Here is a 21,463-nt window from a genome sequence, read left to right as displayed (position 1 = left end):
AGCAGATTAGTCAAACACGATTTACCCTTTGTAAATCCATGTTGACTCTGTCCGATCCTTTCCCCATTTGTCAAGTGCTCCGCTATTTTATCCTTAATAATGGACTCTAGCATTCTGCCCACAACCGATGTAAGGCTTACTGGTCTATAATTCCCTGCTTTCTCTCTACCCCCCTTTTTAAATATTGGGGTAACATTAGCTACCCTCCAATCCACGGGTACTGTTCCCGAGTCAATGGAGTTCCGGAAGATGATCCTTAGAGCATCTGCTATCTCCAGGGCCACCTCCTTAAGTACCCTAGGATGTAGTTTATCAGGCCCCGGGGATTTGTCGGCCTTCAGTCCCCTCAACTTACCCAGCACCATATCCCTAGAGATACTAATTTCTGTCAGCTCCTCCCTCTCATTAGTCCCTATGTTTGCCGATATTCCTGGGAGGTTATTTGTGTCCTCCTTTGTGAATACAGAACCAAAGTATGAGTTTAATTGGTCTGCCATTTCCTTATTCTCCATTATATATTCTCCCGAATCGGACTGCAAGGGACCGACTTGGGATTTTACCAGTCTTTTCCTCCTGATATACCGATAAAAGCTTTTGCAGTCTGTCTTTATGTTTGCTGCAAGTTTACTTTCGTATTCTATTTTCCCCTTCCTGATTAATCCCTTTGTCCTCTTTTGCTGTATCTTGTACTGCCCCCAATCTTCCGGTCTGGTGCTTTTTTTTGCCAGTTGATATGCCCTTTTTTTTGATTTTATGCTGTCCCTAATTTCCCTCGTTATCCACGGTTGAGTCACCTTTTTAGGTTTATTTTTGTGCCAAACCGGTATAAACATGTTCTGGAATTCTTCCATTCTATCTTTGAATGCTTGCCATTGTCTATCCACTGTCAATCCCCCCAGAAACACCACCCAATCAATCTTACCCAATTCCCGTCTCATACCCTCGTAATTCCCTTTATTTAAGTTCTGGACCTTAGTCTCTGATTCAATTTCCTCACTCTCCATCTCGACTGAGAGCTCGATCATATTATGATCGCTCTGACCCAAGGGGCCTCGTACAAGAAGATTGCTGATAAGTCCCTTCTCATTGCACAATACCCAGTCTAAAATGGCCTGATCTCGAGTCGGCTCCTCGACATATTGGTCCAGATAACCGTCCCGAAAACATTCCAGGAATTCCTCCTCCTCAGAATTTTTACTAGTTTGGGTAGTCCAATCAATATGTAAATTAAAGTCACCCATGATGACAGCTGTACTCTTATCGCACGCTTCTCTAATTTCCCTTTTTATGCCTTCCCTCACCTCCATATTACTATTTGGAGGCCTATATATCACACCCACTCACGTTTTCCTCCCCTTGCTATTTCTCCTTTCTACCCATACGGATTCCGTTTCATCCGAGTTAATATCCTTCCTTTCCATTGCATTAATCCCCTCCTTTACCAGCAATGCTACCCCACCTCCCCTACCTTTTTGCCGATCCTTCCTAAATATTGTATATCCCTGGATGTTAAGTTCCCAGCCTTGCCCACCCTGCAGCCACGTTTCTGTAATCCCAATCAAATCATACTTGTTTACCTCTATTTCCACAACTAATTCATCCACCTTGTTCCTAATGCTTCTAGCATTAAGATACAAAGCCTTCAGGCTTGCTTTTTTCACACTCTCATTATGAATTAGTTTGGCCCTTTGTGTTTCTCTCCTTTGCTTATTGCTTCTCACCTTTCTACCATCTATTTCTGACTTCATATGACTTCCCTCTTTTCCACTACCTCATTGCACTTCCCCTTCTCCCAATCTATTGCCATTCAAATAATAATCTGCCTTCCTGTTTTTGCCACCAAAGTGGATAACATTACCCTGGGACTGTCTCCATTACCCCCGAAATCAAATGATAACATCCTTTCATACCTTTCAACGGGAACAGATTCCACACGATCAATGAGGAACAGAAAATAATCAAAAAGGCTACTGCAATGCTGGCCTTTGTACCTAGATTACAAGGGGGCAGAAGTTACGCTGCAGCTCTACAAAACCCTGGTTAGACCACACCTGGAGTCCTGTGAGCAGTTCTGGGCCACTGCACCTGAAGAAGGATGAATTGGCTTTGGAGGGAGTGCAGCGTAGGCTTACCAGAATGATAACCGCATTTCAAGGGTTAAATTACGAGGAGTGATCACACAAATTAGTGTTGTATTCCCTAGAATTTAAAGGTTAAGAGATGATTTGATTGAAGTTTTCAAGATATTAAAGGGAACTGATAGGGTAGATAGAGAAACTATTTCCGCTGGTTGGGGAGTCTCGGACTCGGGGGCAGAGTCTAAAGATTAGAGCCAGACCTTTCAGGAGTGAAATTAGGAAACACTTCTACACACAAAGGGTGGTAGAAGTTTGGAACTCTCTTCTGCAAACGGCAATTGATGCTAGTCCAATTGTTAATTTAAATCTGAGATTGATAGATTTTTGTTAACCGAAGGTATTAAGGGATATGGGCCAAAGGCGGGCGTCTGGAGTTAGATCACAGATCAGCTGCGATCACATTGAATGGCGGAGCAGGCTCGAGGGGCTCAATGACCTCCTCCTGTTCCTATAATTAGCAGACTTTCATGCTGATGACAGGGGAAGGGAAGTTGGGGCGAGTAATTCCGTTCAGGGCCATGAGGAGTCACACTGCCATCGGTCCTTGGATTCAGGGAAGATCAGTTTCCCCGCTCTGAGGCAGCTGACAGCTCAATCAATCAGCTGCTCCATTCCTCTGGGCCTGTCCCCCAAATGATGGCCCCCTTTGTGGTACTTTGTGTATCACAACATATACACTGCAACCCACCCGAAAGCAGGGGGTGTGCTGGGAGAGGCGAGAAATCAGGTAAAATCCCAGGCCAATAGTGTGGAAGAAAAATCTGGGAAATTCCTCTCCGACCCTTCTAGGCGATCGGAACTAATCCAGGAGATCACTCTGAATCCCCTGAGTACTTACCTTCTTTAAGAGGTGATTTACATCCCAGCCAGAAACAGGCCCAGCTCTCGCTTGAAGGAATTCAGTGCACCAGCATTCATCGCGCGAGTTGGCAGCCTGTTCCAGAGATCCGCTATTCTCTGGGAAAGGAACCACCTCCTGATATCTAACCTAGATCTAGCCTTACACAACTTAAATCTATTGGGGACTTGGCCTGGAGGGTGTTGCACGGAGCAGTCCCGTGCAACATGGTTTTAAATAGGTTCACGGACTCCCAGGCCGCTTGCCTTTTCTGCAGCCTGGAGGAGTCCGTGTTTCACGTTTATATGGAGTGTGAGAGGTTGCAGCCCCTCTTTCACTACTCAAAGGGGCTGCTCCTCGATTTTTGGCTGCACTTCAGTCCCACGCTCCTGATCTTTGGTCACCCGGTGCAGAGGGGAGCGGGCAGGTTGGAGGACCTCCTTGTGGGCCTGCTCCTGGGCCTGGCCAAAAAAAGCCATCAATTGGTCCAGACAGCGGGCGGTCGAGGGGGTCGTTCAGCCCGATTGCCTGCCTCTCTTCCGCGGCCATGTTCGCGCCCGGGTGGCCCTGGAGATGGAGCACGCGGTGTCCGCCGGCACGCTTGAGGCTTTCCGCGACCGGTGGGCGCCGCGGGGACTGGAGTGCATTATCACCACCGGGAACCAAATTTTAATTTAATTTGTTAAGTTTTATTTGAAGTTATATTAGTTACAGCTTATTTGTTTCAAGTATGCATCAAAAGAGTACACAACTTAAATTCGTGACCCCTGGTCCTCCCTAACCTATGTAATTGAAACAAGCTGTCAACTGGAACACAATCTATTCCCTTCGTTATCTTATAAACCTCAATCAGATCACTGCTAATCTATGCTTCTCTAAAGTGTAAAGTCCCAACTCTTTTAGCCTATCTTGATAACGAAGATGCTTTAGACTGGGAATTAGTCTCGTGGCTCCTCCTCTGCGCCCTTTCCAAAGCCTCAATATTACCCACCAGGTGAGGAGACCAAAACTGGACCCGGTATTCCAAGTGCGGCCTGACTAAGGTCTTGTACAGGGACAAAACAGTATGCCACGTCGTGCAGTCAATTGTCCTGTGGATACACCCCAACACCCTATTTGCTCCAGCAGAATAGTCAAATTAGAGTGGGTCTGTGGTGGAACTTAACCAGGTGTTGGCTTTAATGAGGTTTGGTCTTAAATCAAGATGAGTTTTTGCAAAGCACTGAGGTTTATTTGGAATTGGCCTTTGGGAAATCTGAAACTGCTGTCATGTTTGGGCATTTCACGGCCACTGCCTCAGGTCTTCCAACAACCACTGATACTTTCCAAATTCAAATGCTGAGTGCAAAAGCCGGCTGTACTAGACTTTTTTCTTTCCAGCGTCAGACATAGGTTGAGTGGATATCTGCCAACTGCAGTTGCCATGGTGACTGAAGGAAATCCGAGAATCGGTAAAATGCACACTCCGCAGGTTAACCCATTTCAGGGCTCTCCAGAAGAGACAATGCGTTTTCTGGCTTTTCGTTTTGTTACAAATGATCATGGGTTTTGGGATTGTGCCAATGGCGTGGCCACAGTGGAAAGACCACATCAAGACCCCACCTTGATAACTGGCTCCCCCTGTGCACATCGCAACCACCCCCCCTACCGAAAGAAAGCAGCCTCGCTCCTTAGTCAATCCCCTAAGGGACCTTGGCAACGTTTGCAAATTGACTACACAGACTGACTGCCTCAGGCTGCAAGTGGAGATAAATGTCTTCTTCGACATTGTCGATTCTTTCACAACAGTGACTCAGTCATTCCTACTGGCCGCTCTGCTCCTTACAGACTCCGAACATGCTTGTTGGACAAGTTCTGTCAAGGTGGAGTATGCCACAGGCGATAAACAGCGATAATGCCTTTACTGGCAGAACCTGTGGACACAACCGGCAAGCCGAGATTGAGTCAAATAAAATTGTGAGCTGGAAGACTGGAGAGAAAATCAGTCTCAGGAAAGACCTGTAAAGGGACTTGTAGTGACACATACGCATGAAGCCTTGTATAACGAATAAGATTATTCCTACTCTGTTAGATTTTCCTTCTATACCTTTGCCTTCTGATTTATGTGATTGTATGTATGTTGATTTTTTTAAATCATGTAGTGCTAAGAGAATAGGTACACGATTTTACGAAGCGCAATTTGGGGTAGAGATTTAGATCAACCATTGGCCAATACTGATGACAGGTCAGGATCAAGCCAAAGCTTCAAGAGTGAAGAGAGAACGAGGAGAATGAACAGGTCTAGGAGCAGCTGGGGTTACAACTGTATGGAATAGATTGACACACAGACACAGGCAGGATGGGCTGAATGACCTCCTCCTGTGCTGTATGATTCTAGAATCATAGAAATTTAGGCCCCAGAAGGAGGCCATTCGGCCCATCGTGTCCGTGCCGGCCGACAAAGAGCTATCCAGCCTAATCCCACTTTCCAGCACTTGGTCCGTAGCCCTGTAGGTTGCAGCACTTCCAGTGTATATCCAAGTACTTTTTAAAAGCGATGAGGGTTTCTGCCTCTACCACCCTTTCAGGCAGTGAGTTCCAGACCCCCACCACCCTCTGGGTGAAGAAATTTCCCCTGAAATCCCCTCTAATCCTTCTGCCAATTACTTTAAATCTATGCCCCCTGGTTATCGACCTCTCTGCTAAGGGAAATAGGTCCTTCCTAGCCACTGTATCAAGGCCCCTCATAATTTTATACACCTCAATTAGGTCTCCGTTCAGCCTCCTCTGTTCCAAAGAAAAAAAACCCCAGCCTATCCAACCTGTCCACATAGCTAAAACTCCCCAGCCCAGGCAACATCCTCGTAAAACTAACGTGGGAACATGATGAAACAATGCACAAGGAATTAAAAGAGGCTTGAAAGGAATAAATAGCAGACGGATGACATTATATCAGAAGGAGTGTCCCTGGTTTCAATAAAAGAACTAGCAGAAGGGCGAGGACAGGTTAGGGATAAAGTTAAAACTGTAATTACTCAGAACAACAATGACAATTATCCAAAGATATTAGTAATTAGTAAAGGGACCAGAAACTAGGTTTGGAGAAAAAGGTGGTTCTTTTCAAGCCTTGAGGTGGGGAAGGTAAGTCTAGGTGTACCAGGTAGAATAGTCACAGTAAGCTTGTACAACATATCTCCACATATTAGTACTCAATCTGCAATGGCTATACAAGGTCAGGCCTGAAGTATGGGACGCATGACTTCATTAACTGTCCACGAGGAGAGTGAAGTAATATAGCAGGTATATCGTAAATCAGTGAGGAACACGGAGAGGAGGCAATGGTAGGAATAGGCTTGCGTGGGGCGGGGGGGGGATGTGCTGGGAAGAGATAAGACTTTGAATGCGACAGAAAATGAATGAGTACTCGTGTGTGGACTGTAATAAACAACCCAAGACATTAATGGCGGCCCACAAGTGGCAGCAGCAAGGCCTCACCACTAAACGAGCTCACACATCAGGACATGTTCTATCCACATTTGTCTTACATAATTACACCGATAAAAGATACAACACACTGGAGCTCCTTGGGAACTTTGGTCTAGGCTGAGGCTACCATAAGCAGTCAAAACGACACGATTGAGGAGTCCTAGGAATGTGTGTTATAATCAGTACCTATATCTCATATGCACTGCTTGTAAGGGGGTGTGGTTTATTATCTTGTTGACTTAATTCAATAAAGAGTATTAACCAGATGTTTCAGTGTTTCCTAGTCCTTGAACTTGTATTAGAGGTAAAGGATGCGTGGCGATATCCTGTAATACTGTCAGCCATGGCTCAGTGGGCGACACTCTCACCTCAGAGTCAGCAGGTTGTGGCTTCATAGTCCCACTCTAGGGACTGGAGCGCAAAAATCTAGGCCGACACTGTGAGGGAGTGCAGCACTGTCAGAGGTGCCGTCTTTCGGATGAGACGGGAGGAGGCTCCATGAATATCCCCATCCTCAATGATGGTGGAGCCCAGCACCTGAGTGCAAAAGACAAGGCTGAAGCGTTTGCAAACATCTTCAGCCACAAGTGCCCAGTGGATGATCCGTACCGGCTTCCTCCCGAGGTCCCCACCATCACAGAAGCCAGTCTTCAGCCACTTCGATTCACTCCACGTGATATCAAGAAACGGCCGAGCGCACTGGATACAGCAAAGGCTATGGGCCCTGACAACATCCCGGCTATCATGCTGAAGACTTGTGCTCCAGAACTAACCGCGCCTCTAGCCAAGTTGTTCCAGTAGAGCTACAACACTGGCATCTATCCGACAATGTGGAAAACTGCTCAGGTATGTCCTGTCCACAAAAAGCAGGACAAATCCAATCCAGCCAATTACCGCCCCATCAGTCGACCCGCAATCATCAGCAAAGTGATGGAAGGAGTCATCGACAGTGCTATCAAGCGGCACTTACTGATGCCCAGTTTGGGTTCCGCCAAGACCACTCGGATTCTGACCTCATTACAGCCTTAATCCAAACATGGACAAAGGAGCTGAATTCCAGAGGTGAGACGAGTGACTGCCCTTGACATCAAGGCAGCATTTGACCGAGTGTGGCATCAAGGAGCCCTAGTAAAACTGAAGTCGATGGGAATCGGGGGGGAAACTCTCCACTGGCTGGAGTCATACCTAGCACAAAGGAAGATGGTTGTGGTGGTTGAAGGTCAATCATCACAGCCCCAGGACATCGCTGCAGGAGTTCCTCAGGGCAGTGTCCTAGGCCCAATCATCTTCAGCTGCTTCATCAATGACCTTTCCTCCAACATAAGGTCAGAAATGGGGATGTTCGCTGATGACTGCACAGTGTTCAGTGCCATTCACAACTCCTCAGATAATGAAGCAGTCCATGCCCGCATGCAACAAGACCTGAACGACGTTCAGGCTTGGGCTGATAAGTGGCAGGTAACATTCGCGCCACAGAAATGCCAGGCAATGACTATCTCCAACAAGCGAGAGTCTAACCACCGCCGCTTGACATTCAACGGCATTACCATCGCCGAATCCCCCACCATCAACATCCTGGGGGTCACCATTGACCAGAAACTTAACTGGTCCAACCACATAAACACTGTGGCAACAAGAGCAGGTCAGAGGCTAGGTATTCTGCGGCGAGTGTCTCACCTCCTGACTCCCCAAAGCCTTTCCACCATCTACAAGGCGCAAGTAAGGAGTGTGATGGAATACTCTCCACTTGCCTGGATGAGTGCAGCTCCAACAACACTCAAGAAGCTCGACACCATCCAGGACAAAGCAGTCCGCTTGATTGGCACCCCATCTACCACCTTAAACAGTCACTCCCTCCACCACCGGCGTACCGTGGCTGCAGTGTGTAACATCTACAAGATGCACTGCAGCAAATCGCCAAGGCTTCTTCGGCAGCACCTCCCAAACCCGCGACTTCTACCACCTAGAAGGACAAGGGTAGCAGGCACATGGGAACACCACCACCTCCAAGCTCCCCTCCAAGTCACACACCATCCTGACTTAGAAGTATATCGCCGATCCTTCATTGTCGCTGGGTCAAAATCTTGGAACTCCCTACCTAACAGCACTGTGGGAGTACTTTCACCACACGGACTGCAGCGGTTCAAGAAAGTGGCTCACCACCACCTTCTCAAGGGGCAATTAGGGATGGGCAATAAATGCTGGCCTTGCCAGCGACGCCCGAATAAAAGAAAACTGAGGCCCCTTCTGCCCTGTCGGGTGGACGTAAAAGATTCCACGGCACTATTTGGAAGAAGAGCAGGAGAGTCCGAGCCAACATAATCCCTCAACCAACATAAAACCCCCAGATTATTTGGTCGTTATCACATTGCCTCCATGGCCTCACCCCTCCCTATCTCCGTAACCTCCTCCAGCCCCACAACCCTCCGAGATCTCAGCGCTCCTCATATTCTGGCCTCCTGAGCATCCCCGATTTTCATCGCTCCGACATTGGCGGCCGTGCGTTCAGCTGGACAGGCCCCTAAGCTCTGGAATTCGCCCACTAGAGAAAATGGTTTCTCTTTATCCACCCGACCGATTCCTTTCATCATTTGAAACACTTTAACATTCGCTATCCTGTACAGTGCCAGTAATGAAGATAGATGCACAGTTTCCACGCTTACCCACAGTCTGCTCACTCACAAAACAAGCCACGCATACAGAACACAACATTTGAACAGTTCATTCATTTAAAACAAATAATTCATTATTTACAGTCGGGACATTTTGAGGAGGGGGGGGGGGGGCGAGTGGGGGAGGTGTCAAAACCAGGAATCCCAGATTTGCAAATCATGACTTCATTTCACGAGACTCGAATGGCTCCCAGTACTCCTCCTGCTGTGTTTCTTCCTCGAGACTGGAAGGTCAGAGGACACCTACTGATGGGGCGCCTGCCTTCTGCGGCTGGGTGGCGGGGGGAAAGAGTCGCGGGGGCGGGGGGGGGGGGGGGGGGAGGGGCACACACAGAGCTTCCAGTTGGACACCTACAGTTCCATCTGCACCACCCACCCCCCCCACCCCACGAAGCTGCAAGCAACTCTCAAAAACAATGGCCGCCCACAGGAATTTCTGATTTAAATCGCCCGAGCTTTAAAAAAAACCCGCGCATGTGCTTTTATAGAGCGATAAGTGTACGTTGGGCTGTGGCAAAAGAGGCAGAGGCCTCTCCTGAACCCACGTTTGCACCAGCCTACCTTCCCCCTGGATAAAGCTGTTGGTGCATTTACTGGGAAGTGACATCTCGAGGCACTTACACGAGTCCGGGCACGGCCAGTGTCTGGAACATTGGCAGCGAGGAGCTGGTGCAGCGCAGATTCCCCAGAATGATACCGGGGCACCGAAAGGGTTAAATTAGGGAGGACAGGCTCCATCAGACCAGGCTCGAGTATAGAAGGTAAAGGATATAGCGGCGCTGGAGAAGGTGCAAAACACGTTTTACAAGGATGATACCAGAACTGAGAGGTTATGCCGAGCAGGAAAGACTGAACAGGCTTGGGGATCTTTTCTCTAGAAAAAAGAGAAGGCTGAGGGGTCGACCTGATTGAGGTCTTTGAGATGATGAAAGGGTTCGATCGAGTAGACGTAGAGAAGATGTTTCCACTTGTGCGGGAGACTAGACTGGGGGCCATCAAACAAGGAGAGTCACTAATAAATCCAGTAGGGAATTCAGGAGAAACTTCTTCACCCAGAGAGGGGTGAGAATGCGGAACTCGCCACCACGTGGAGCGGTTCAGGCGAGTAGCATGGATGCATTTAAGAGGAAGCTGGATAAACACATGAGGGAGGAAGGAATAGATGGGTGCGCTGATGGGCTGAGGTGAAGAGGGGCGGGAGGAGGCTCGTGTGGAGCAGAAACACCGGCACGGAGCAGTTGGACCGAGCGGCCTGTTTGTGTGCTACAGACTCTATGTAAAGGGGTGATCTAATTGAGGTGTTGCAGATGATTAAAGGATTTGATAGGGTAGACAGGGAGAAACCAGTTCCTCTGGTTGGAGGAGGGGGGGGGAAGTCCAGAGCAAGGGGGCATAAGCTTAAAATTAGAGCTAGGCCGCTCAGGGGTGATGTCAGGAAGCACTTCTTCACACATGCTGATTCTTTGCTGGGTACCCCAACCCAAATGGCCACTCTTCAGAGGCGAGTGCTTGTTGAGTAGCAATTTGACCGCCGAGGGCATCACAGGCGAGCCCTCGCGCCGTGCTCGCGCGCGTTTTTCCCAGGGTGGGCGGGAACCCGCTGGGCCGACTTCCCTCCCCTGCACCCGAGGGGCTTTGAAGACTCGGGATCCTCACTGGTCCGTGGGACACAGCTGATCCGCCTGAAGCGAGCGAGTCACCAGAGGGCGGGGTTGGTGAGGGGAGGGGGGCGGAGGTGAAAAGACAAAGAGAGGTTCATGCAAGCGACCACGTCATTTGGAGCTATACTGGTTGGATGCATTGGGCAGAGCAGAGCTGGTCGATATTCTGGATCCCTGGTCGCACTCACCCGGTCTCACCAAAGTCTCCATTGAGGATGGGAGTAACCGGTAATTGGCGGAAATGTGGCGATTGGACTTGCAAAAGTCAACGCCATGCAAATGCTACTTAAAAAAATGTCTTTCATGCAACAGTCTTGAGGATAAGGGGAGGGGGCCGTACAAAACAGGGGCCATATTTGACTCATATACTCCTAAGAGGGATCGCTTTGCGTTCTCGGGAGTGCTTCCCTCTTCCTGCTTCTTCTCTCCCCGCGTGCTTGGTTGCCGAGGTTACCCCAAGAAGTCCTCATTGTACACCACCTGGCTACGTTTGTCACGGTGCGAACCCTTGGCGCTGTTCTGGACCGCTGTGAAAAGGAGATTGAGAGAAACGGTTCCGTTAGAGCATTACAGAGGATTACACCGGATGTACGGCACAGAAACAGGCCATTCGGCCCAACCAGTCCATGCCGGCGTTTATGCTCCACTTGAGCCTCCTCCCGTCTTTCCTCATCTAAATCCATCAGCGTAACCCTCTATTCCCTTCGCCCTCATAGGTTAGTCCAGCCTCCCCTTCAATGCATACTTCTTCCTCCACCTCCCTTCCACTATTAGGTGGTCTGTCGACTACACCTATTAGTGTGATTGATCCTTTATTATCTTTTATCTCTATCCATATGGATTCTATTTTTGTCTTGCCGATATCTGCGTCATTTTTTTCTACTGCCATTATGTTATCCCTAATAAGTACAGCTACTCCACCTCCTCTTTTTCCCTCCCTATCTTTTCTAAATATGTTATACCCTGCAATGTTCAATTCCCAGTCCTGATTTTTCTGTAGCCATGTCTCAGTAATCCCTACTATGTCTGGTTCCTCGCAACGCATGATTGCCTCAAACTCCCCTGTTTTGTTACAGACACAGTGTGCATTGCTGTACACAGTTTACCTAATTTTTAATAGGATTTCCTCTCACTTTATGTTTAACCATCTTTTTAGATTTCTGTTGTATAACTTTATTTGTTCCAATGCCATCACTCTCCGCCCTTAATTTATTCTTTCCTATGCTCCCTTTTCCTGTTTTGTTTATAATTAGGCTGGTTACTTTTCTTGTAGATCCCTCCCCCCATCTTACGAGTGTAAAGCCTTTGCCCCCCTCCCTATTTACCCTTTCCGCTGGGACACGGGTCCCATCAGTACAGCTCCTTCCTGTCCCAAAGCTGGTGCCAGTGGCCCATGAAAAGGAACCCCTCTTTCCCACACCAGCCCTTTAGACACGTCATCATTTTCCTGATCTGTCTGTTTCTGTGCCAATTTGCAAGTGGCTTGGGCAATAATCCAGAGATTATTACCCTCGAGGTCCTGCTTTTTAAATTTACAGCCCAACTTTGGATACTCCTTCAGCAGGACCTCCTCCTTGTTCCTACCTATGTCGTTTGTTCCAACATAGTCATAACGGCACAGAAGGAGGCCATTCGGCCCATCGAGTCCGTGCCGGCTCTCTGCAGAGCAAGCCAGTCAGTCCCATTCCCCTGCTCTATCCCCGTAGCCCTGCAAGTTTATTTCCCTCAAGTGCCTATCCAGTCTCCCCTTTGAAAACATTGAGTGTCTCCGCTTCCACCACTTCCGTCAGCAGCGAGTCCCAGGTCCTCACCACTCGCTGCGTAAAAAGTTTTTCCTCACATCCCCCCTGTATCTCTTGCCCAAAACCTTAAATCTGTGTCCCCTAGTCCTTGTACCATCAACTAGTGGGAACAGCCTTTCCCCATCTAGCCTATCCAAACCCGTCATAATCTTGTACACCTCTATCAAATCACCCCTCAACCTCCTTTACTCTAATAAAAACAAATCCAGCTTCTCCAACCTGTCCTTGTAGCTAAGATCCCCCATCCCCGGAACCATTCTGGTAAATCTCCTCTGCACCCTCTCAAGGGCCTTCACATCCTTCCTAAAGTGTGGTGACCAGAACTGGACGCAATACTCCAGTTGTGGCCTAACCAGCGCTTTATAAAGGTTCAGCATAACTTCTCCACTTTTGTACTCAATACCTCTATTTATGAAGCCCAAGATCCCATATGCTTTGCTAACCACTCTCTCAATATGTCCCGCCACCTTCAGGGACCTATGCCCATTAACTCCCAGGTCCCTCTGTCCCTGCACACTCTTTAAAACTGTGCCATTAAGTGTATATTGCCTCTCCCTGTTCCTTCTGCCAAAATGCATCACCTCACACTTCTCTGTATTAAACTCCGTCTGCCACTTGTCTGCCCATTCTGCTAGCCTGTCTATGTTGCAGTCGATTGGTATCATCCTCACTGTTTGCCACACCCCCAAGTTTGGTGTCGTCGGCAAATTTAGAAATTCTACTCTGTATTCCAATATCCAGCTCAAGCAGTGGCCCCAGCACTGACCCTTGGGGAACACCACTGTCTACCATCCTCCAGTCTGAAAAACAGCCATTTACCACAACTCGCTGTGTTCTGTCCTTAAGCCAATTCCTTATCCAAGCTGCCACTGACCCACCTTATTCCATGAGCCTCAATTTTATTAACCAGTTCCCGAAGGTCTCGACTCATCCTGAGGTTCAGCTTGGCCCTGCGCCCTCACCTTTGAGGTAAAAGGTCGTGGCATGGGTTCAGTTCCCACTCCGGGACTTGAGCGCAGAATCTAGACGGACAATTTTAGTGCAGCTGGGAAGCAATGATCGAAGTTTTTAAGATATTAAGGGGCGCCGACAGGGGTAGATAGAGAGAAACTATTTCCGCTGGTTGGGGAGTCTAGGATAAGGGAACATTGTCTAAAAATTACAGCCAGACCTCTTAGGAGTGAAATTAGGAAACACTCCTACACACAAAAGGGTGGTAGAAGTTTGGAACTCTCTTCCGCAAACAGCAATTGATGCGAGATCAATTGTTAATTTTCAATCTGGAAGTGATAGATTTTTGTTAACCAAAGGTATTAAGGGATATGGGCCAAAGGCGGGTGTCTTGAGTTAGGTCACAGATCAGCCATGATCTCACTGAATGGTGGAACAGGCTCGATGGGGTTCAATGGCCTCCTCTTGTTCCTATGTTAGATGAGGATTACATCAATACCTAGAGGGGAAACAGGGTAATACTGATTATTTCACTGACGCACGCAATGACTATAAGCAGCAAAGAAACAAAGACATGTTCGTGCAGAATAAAAGGATTACTCTGCACGACATATTTGGCAGTAAAAGTCAAATGCTCTTAGACAAAGCATTTTAAAAGGTGTGAACCATGGAATGAGCAACTGTCGAGGGCCATGAAACCAAACACACCCTCAAAGATCCACCTGGGGCAGTGGGTTACAGAGCCCAGCAAACGTGCCCAAATCCCAGCCTCGGACAGGAATGTAAACTCGCAGGTTTCTCATACCTAGGCTTCCCCAGACCGACTTCCCCGTGGCCGTTTCCAGCATCAGCTGCTTGCGAGCGATCATCACCTTCAAGTAAACCTCTCCGACCATGCTGCTGTTCAACTGTTAGAGAGAGACAAGAAAGCTCAGAATCGCACACAGGACCAGGAATCAGTAAACACCAGCCTCGTACACAAGGCCAGGAATCAGTAAACACCAGACACACACACACAGTGAGAGGAATCAGTAAACACCAGACACACACACACAGTGAGAGGAATCAGTAAACACCAGACACACACACACAGTGAGAGGAATCAGTAAACACCAGACACACGCACACACAGTGAGAGGAATCAGTAAACACCAGACACACAGACACAGTGAGAGGAATCAGTAAACACCAGACACACACACACAGTGAGAGGAATCAGTAAACACCAGACACACACACACAGTGAGAGGAATCAGTAAACACCAGACACACACACAGTGAGAGGAATCAGTAAACACCAGACACACACACACACACAGTGAGAGGAATCAGTAAACACCAGACACACACACACACAGTGAGAGGAATCAGTAAACACCAGACACACACACACAGTGAGAGGAATCAGTAAACACCAGACACACACACACACACAGTGAGAGGAATCAGTAAACACCAGACACACACACAGTGAGAGGAATCAGTAAACACCAGACACACACACAGACACAGTGAGAGGAATCAGTAAACACCAGACACACACACAGTGAGAGGAATCAGTAAACACCAGACACACACACACACACAGTGAGAGGAATCAGTAAACACCAGACACACACACACACAGTGAGAGGAATCAGTAAACACCAGACACACACACACAGTGAGAGGAATCAGTAAACACCAGACACACACACACAGTGAGAGGAATCAGTAAACACCAGACACACACACAGTGAGAGGAATCAGTAAACACCAGACACACACACAGACACAGTGAGAGGAATCAGTAAACACCAGACACACACACACACCCCCACATAGTGACAGGAATCTGTGACACACACTGACAGGAATCGGATCCAAACACACAGAGACACACTATCTGTTTTTGCACGATGTGCTGGCCTTTAACAACTCAAGCGCACTGTTCCTTACCTCAGCTATAGCCTGGTCCGCAGACTCCATCGTCTCAAAGGTCACAAATGCACAGCTGCATGAGATAAATGGACACGCATCAGTATAGCACAGCACCCACTCAGTACAGCAGTGCCGGCGGCAACACATACTCCATGGGAAGATACGCAGCACTGCGAACAGTGGTGCCTCGGGAACAGGGAGATGGGCCGGGGGAATAGGGGTTATGGGACTGTGATTCCAGACACCACGGCTCCGAATCAGGCAGACCACTGTGGACTGCGGCCACCTCACCAGCCAGCCTGGGCAAGGGGTGGTTACTGAACAGGCTAGGTGCATTCCACCAAGAGGGAAGGGTAAGGGATCCGAAGCAAGGGCTCATTGGATGACGAGGGAGATAGAGAAGATGATGAAACAACAAAAAGAGGGTGTATGATGCATGTCAGGTGAATTCTTCAAGGGAGGTGACTTCTTCAAGGGAGAACCAGATCATCTATATATATAAAGCGGCTCTTCTGTCTGTCCCGATGTCTGTCTGTCTGTCTGTCCGTTCTCTATACGTTTGAAAGTTAGAGCGTACCGACGCGCGCGTCGCCTCAAAAGAAAGCTTGCGATTCCAGACCGGTCATAGGCGTATTTACGTTTCGGCCGGACAAAAATCGCGTCCGAGATATCCAAAAAACGTTCAGCGTTCCGCTCATTAGCATCTCATTAGCGACCGTGTGACGTCGAGGTCGACCAATCGGACGGGCGCGTGCCATCCTACAGTTGAGTGTCGAGTGACTTGACGATTGACCAATCCTACGCTTCGGTGACCTGACCGGTTGACCAATCGGTGCGTGTGTGGGCGGGCCTTATCCTTCTGAACCGAGGTGAGTGGCCGCCATCTTGATTTTTCACAATTTTTCCCCCCACACTTTCTGTGTGTTAGGGAACTAAGGTAAATACTTTAATGATGTGTTAGGGAATTAAATAACAATTTAATGGGGGGGGGGGGGGAGAGCCTCGGGAAATCGCGGGGGGGGGGGAAAAGAGCGCCTCGGGAAATCGCGGGGGGGGGGGAGAGCCTCGGGAAATCGCAGGGGGGGGGGGAAGAGCCTCGGGAAATCGCGGGGGGCGGGGGGGGTGGGCCTCGGGAAATCGCGGGGGGGGGGGAGCCTCGGGAAATCGTGGGGGGCTCGCGCCACCCGCACTGACCGCACATGCGCCACCCGCACTGACCGCGCATGCGCCGCCCGCCCGCCCACAGCGGCCGTCCATCAGCCGCGCGATACGCGGGGGACCTCAGCTCCGGACCTCAGGCGCTAGGCAGGGGGAGGGGCCGGAGAGAGGGACAGAGGGGAGGGGTGGGGGTGGGCGAGGGGAGGGAGGGAGACAGGGGAGGGGAGGGAGAGGAGAGGAGGGGAGGGAGAGGAGAGGAGGGGAGGGGAGGGAGGGATAGGACAGGGAGAGGACATGACAGGGAGAGGGGGGACACACAGAGGCAGGGAGACCAAGCGCCCCAAAATTGCCCTCGCAACGCGGGGCTCCCCAGCTAGTCTATATATATAAAGCGGCTCTTCTGTCTGTCCGGATGTCTGTCTGTCCTCACGTGTTCTATACGTTTGAAAGTTATAGAGCGTACCGACGCGCGCGTCGCCTCAAAAGAAAGCTTGTGATTCCGGACCGGTCATAGGCGTATTTACGTTTCGGCCGGACAAAAATCCCGCCCGCGGTATCCGAAAAACGTTCAGCTTTCCGCTCATTAGCATCTCATTAGCGACCGTGTGACGTCGAGGTCGACCAATCGGACGGCGGGTTCCTGGCGCGTGCCGTCCTACAGTTGAGTGTCGAGTGACTCGACGATTGACCAATCCTACGCTTCGGTGACCTGACCGGTCGACCAATCGGTGCGTGTGTGGGCGGGCCTTATCCTTCTGAACCGAGGTGAGTGGCCGCCATCTTGCTTCCATTCTTTTTCCTGCTTTCTGCGTCTTTCTTTTCAAATATACATTTCCAGCAAAATAAAATTGAATTTATTAAATTGTTTTAAAAAAAACTTCATTCATTTGTAAATATTTTTTCTAAACTGAACATTCTTTTTCCTACCTTTTCCCGTTTTTTTGTTAGGCCTGAAAGCCTGGGACTTTCTTGCCCAGCCAGGCCCGAGCTAGGGCTTCTGCTAAGCTCCTCATCCCCCCACCCCCCCCGTCACGTTACCCGGGGCAACGGCCTCAGCCACGAGGGTCAGGGTGCGTGCGCAGCAGGAGCAGGTGAGACGCGGCCGGGGCGGGGCTCGGAGCGCGTGGCTCTAGGCCGGGGGCGGGGCTCGGAGAGCGCGGCACTCGGCAGTGACGGGCGGCAGGGTTACCCCGGCAACCAGAGCCGCAATCGGCGGAATTCAAGCCGGCTGGGCCGGGGGCGGGGCTCGGAGAGCGGCGGGGGGGGGGGGGGCGGGGCTCAGAGAGCGGGGGGGGGGGGCGGGGCTCGGAGAGCGGGGCTCGGCGGCGGGGCGGTGATTAAGCAAACTTTGGCCCAGAATTTGCGGTAGCATTTGCCGTCATTTTGCTTTTGAAACTGACTGCAATTTCAAGATTTGGCGTATGTGCAACCTATTGTGGAAATCCCGATGTTGCAATCTGTCATTCACTGCTCCTCCACCGGCTGCACTGTGCTTCCTTCCCCGCCCCCCCCCCCCCCCACCCCCGCCACCCCCCACAAACAGAGCCGGCATCAGTGAAATCTCTAAAAAAATCAAACAGCGTATTGACTGCTAAGCAAAGGTTATGACCCTGAAAAACTAATTTAAATTTTTTGCAGTGTCCATTTTACCTATTTTCATAAAAAATTAAAATTTTTAAGCAACTTTAATTTGTTCATCTTTATTTCAGGTTTGCCTTTTGTGAGAGCGGCAATCTTTGTTTTGTTCTCTTTAACATTTAAAAAAAAGTTAGAAGTGGATAATTCCCCCCCCCCCCCCCCAGTCTCTCTCTGCCGCCCCCCCACCCCCCCAGTCGCTCTCTCTCTCTCTTCCAACAACAACATGCCCTCGAAAAAGCCTCGGCAACGCCGGGCTCACCCCAGCTAGTATACAATAAGTTGAGAGGGGAAGTGAAGATGAAAATAAGATTGGCAAAGAGAGAATGTGAGAGTAGAATGGCGGTCAACATAAAAGGGAACTAAAAATCTTCTACCGGCATGTAAACAGTAAACGGGTAGCAAGAGGCAGGGTGGGGCCTATTAGAGACAAAGAAGGTGATATATGCTTAGAGGCGCAGGGCAAGGCTAGAATACTTAATGAGTACTTTGTATCGGTGTTTACTAAGGTGGTTGACAAAATATCGGTAGAAGTGGAAAAGGTAGAAGCAATAGAAGGGGTGAAAATTGATAGACAGGATCTACGATGCACAATGTACTATGTGAGACCACACCTGGAGTACTGTGTACAATTTTGGTCTCCTTACCCAAGGAAGGATATACTTGCCATAGAGGGAGTGCAACGAAGGTTCACGAGATTGATTCCTGGGATGGCGGGACTGTCGTACGAGAAGAGATTGAGTAAACTAGGCCTGAATTCTCTTGAATTCAGAAGAATGAGAGGGGATCTCATTGAAGCATACAAAATTATTACAGGGCTCGATAGGGTGGATGCTGGGCAAATGTTTCCCTTGGCTGGGGAGTCTAGAACCAGGGGCCACAACCTCAGGATAAAGGGTAGGCCATTCAGGACTGAGATGAGAAGAAGTTTCTTCACACAGAGGGTGGTGAATCTTTGGAATTCTCTACCCCAGAGGGCTGTGGAGGCTCAGTCATTGGGTATATTCAAAACAGAAGAAGTCAATAGATTTCTGACTAGTAAGGGCATCAAGGGGTATGGCGATAGGGCCGGTGAATGGAGTTGAGGCAGAAGATCAGCCATGATCTCATTGAATGGCGGAGCAGGCTCGAAGGGCCGAATGGCCTACTCCTGCTCCTATTTCTTACATTCTTACGCTCAATGTTTTCAAGGGGAGACTGGATAGGCACTTGAGGGAAATAAACTTGCAGGGCTACGGGGATAGAGCGGGGGGAATGGGACTGACTGGATTGCTCTGCAGAGAGCCGGCACGGACTCGATGGGCCGAATGGCCTCCTTCTGTGCCGTTATGACTCTATGACCGCGTATGATCAGACCATGGGTCTGTAGCCCATCCCCTCACTCTGGGGTAAACTACTGTGGGGAACCTTGGGTGCTGGTGACCTATCTCAGCACACACAGTAAGCAATGGTGCCTTCACACCATTCCAGGAGCCCTGCCCATGGCGGGAGGGAGATGTCTGCACTGCAGTCGGGCAGTGTGCGTTTGTTCAAGGCCAGCCATTGACGAGGGGCGGGATTTCGTGCCGCGTTGCTCCTGACACACCTCGGGAAACTCCGCAACCGCAGCCCCCAGATTTCCTGACCGTTGAAATCAACGACCGGAAAACCGCACGGATGCGCAATCTCTTGACACGGGTTAACGGGGCCAGGCAGGAGGGCCGAGGCAGAAACTTCCCAACGCGCCCCGGTTTTAACCGGTGCGATCAGGACCATTGTCGTCTTAAATTGCTTTACTCGCGCGTCTAAAGCGCCAGAATGGCCAAAACTGGTCGAAGGATCGGGGCAACGAAATGGAAGCATGCCCATGTATGGGTAAAACGGGCTACCGTGCCACTGATTGGCGGAGGGCGGATTATGCCACAGTCACGTGGATGCTGCTCGGGAGCTGGGGGGGGGATTGAAAGAATCGCCATAAAGGGGGGCGGAGGGTCAGAGCAAAGGGTCAGACAGGCTGAACACACGGTCACCTGCTCCCCAAAGGATTGGTGCAATACCCATCGTTTGTCTTTACTGCCTTGTCATTGCCGATTGCTATCATCCGACTCTTACAGCACAGAAACATAGAAGATAGGAGCAGGAGTAGGCCATTCGGCCCCTCGAGCCTGCTCCACCGTTCAATGCGATCATGGCTGATCATCCAAATTCAGTACCCTAGCCCTGCTTTCTCCCCATATCCCTTGATCCCTTTAGCCTTAAGAAATATATCTAACTCTTTCTTGAATATATTTAATGAATTGGCCTCTACGGCCTTCTGTGGCAGAGAATTCCACAGGTTCACCACTCTCTGGGTGAAGAAATTCCTCCTCATCTCTGTCCTAAATGGCTTACCCCTTATCCTTAGACTGTGACCCCTGGTTCTGGACTCCCCGACCATCGGGAACATCCTTCCTGCATCTAGTCTGTCTAGTCCTGTCAGAATTTTATAAGTTTCAATGAGATCCCCTCTCATTCTTCTAAACTCCAGCGAGTAGAAGCCCAATCGACCCAATCTCTCCTCATACGTCATTCCTGCCATGCCAGGTATCAGTCTGGTGAATCTTCGCTGCACTCCCTCCATGGCAAGAACATCCTTCCTCAGATAAGGCGACCAAAACTGCACACAATACTCAAGGTGTGGTCTCACCAAGGCCCTGTACAACTGCAGCAAGACATCACCTGCCTGTGCCGGCTCTTTGAAAGAGCTGAACAATTCAGTCCCACTCCCGCTGCTCTTTCCCCAGAGCCCTGCAAATTTCTCCTTTTCAAGTATTTACCCAATTCCCTTTCAAAAGTCACGACTGAGTCTGCTTCCACCGCCATTTCAGGCAGTGCATTCCAGATCACAACTCGCTGTGTAAAAAAAATTCTTCGCATCTCCTCCTCTGGTTCTTCCGCCAATCACCTTAAATCTGTGTTCTTTTGGTTACCAACCCTTCTGCCACTGCAAACAGGTTTTCTCTGTATTTACTCTCTCAAAACCCCTTATGATTTTGTAACGCCTCTGTCAAACCTTCCCTTAACCTTCTCTTTTGCAAGGAGAGCAATCCCGGCTTCTCCAGTCTCTCGTATTGGTCATCTGGCTAAGTAAGTGGGCAGAGATTTGGCAGATGGAATACAATACTGGAAAGTGTGAGGTTATGCACTTTGGCAGGAAAAATCATAGAGCAAGTTATTATCTTAATGGCAAGAAACTGGAAAGTAC

General features: G+C 49.5%; 1 protein-coding gene across 2 annotated transcripts in view; it reads right to left on the bottom strand.

Annotated features, from left to right (window-relative positions):
- Positions 1-3,643: 3,643 nt before the first annotated feature.
- The window catches only part of nelfe (negative elongation factor complex member E), a 41,895-nt gene continuing 24,075 nt past the window's right edge, over positions 3,644-21,463 (bottom strand). For both annotated transcript variants that reach the window (XM_085975208.1, XM_085975209.1), the window contains 3 exons: positions 15,466-15,520; positions 14,333-14,435; positions 3,644-11,301 (listed from right to left, as the gene is read on the bottom strand). In XM_085975208.1, the coding sequence (XP_085831334.1) occupies positions 11,225-11,301; positions 14,333-14,435; positions 15,466-15,520 (235 nt within the window). In that variant the 3' untranslated portion in view covers positions 3,644-11,224. The remainder of the gene's footprint in view (positions 11,302-14,332; positions 14,436-15,465; positions 15,521-21,463) is intronic.

This window comes from Somniosus microcephalus, unplaced genomic scaffold (assembly GCF_052327205.1).
Source record: "Somniosus microcephalus isolate GS21.2 unplaced genomic scaffold, FLI_Smic_1.0 unresolved_chr1, whole genome shotgun sequence".
NCBI classification, from domain to species: domain Eukaryota; kingdom Metazoa; phylum Chordata; class Chondrichthyes; order Squaliformes; family Somniosidae; genus Somniosus; species Somniosus microcephalus.
The sequence above is the reverse complement of the archived record's forward strand: the minus strand, read 5'-3'. Positions and strand labels throughout refer to the sequence as shown.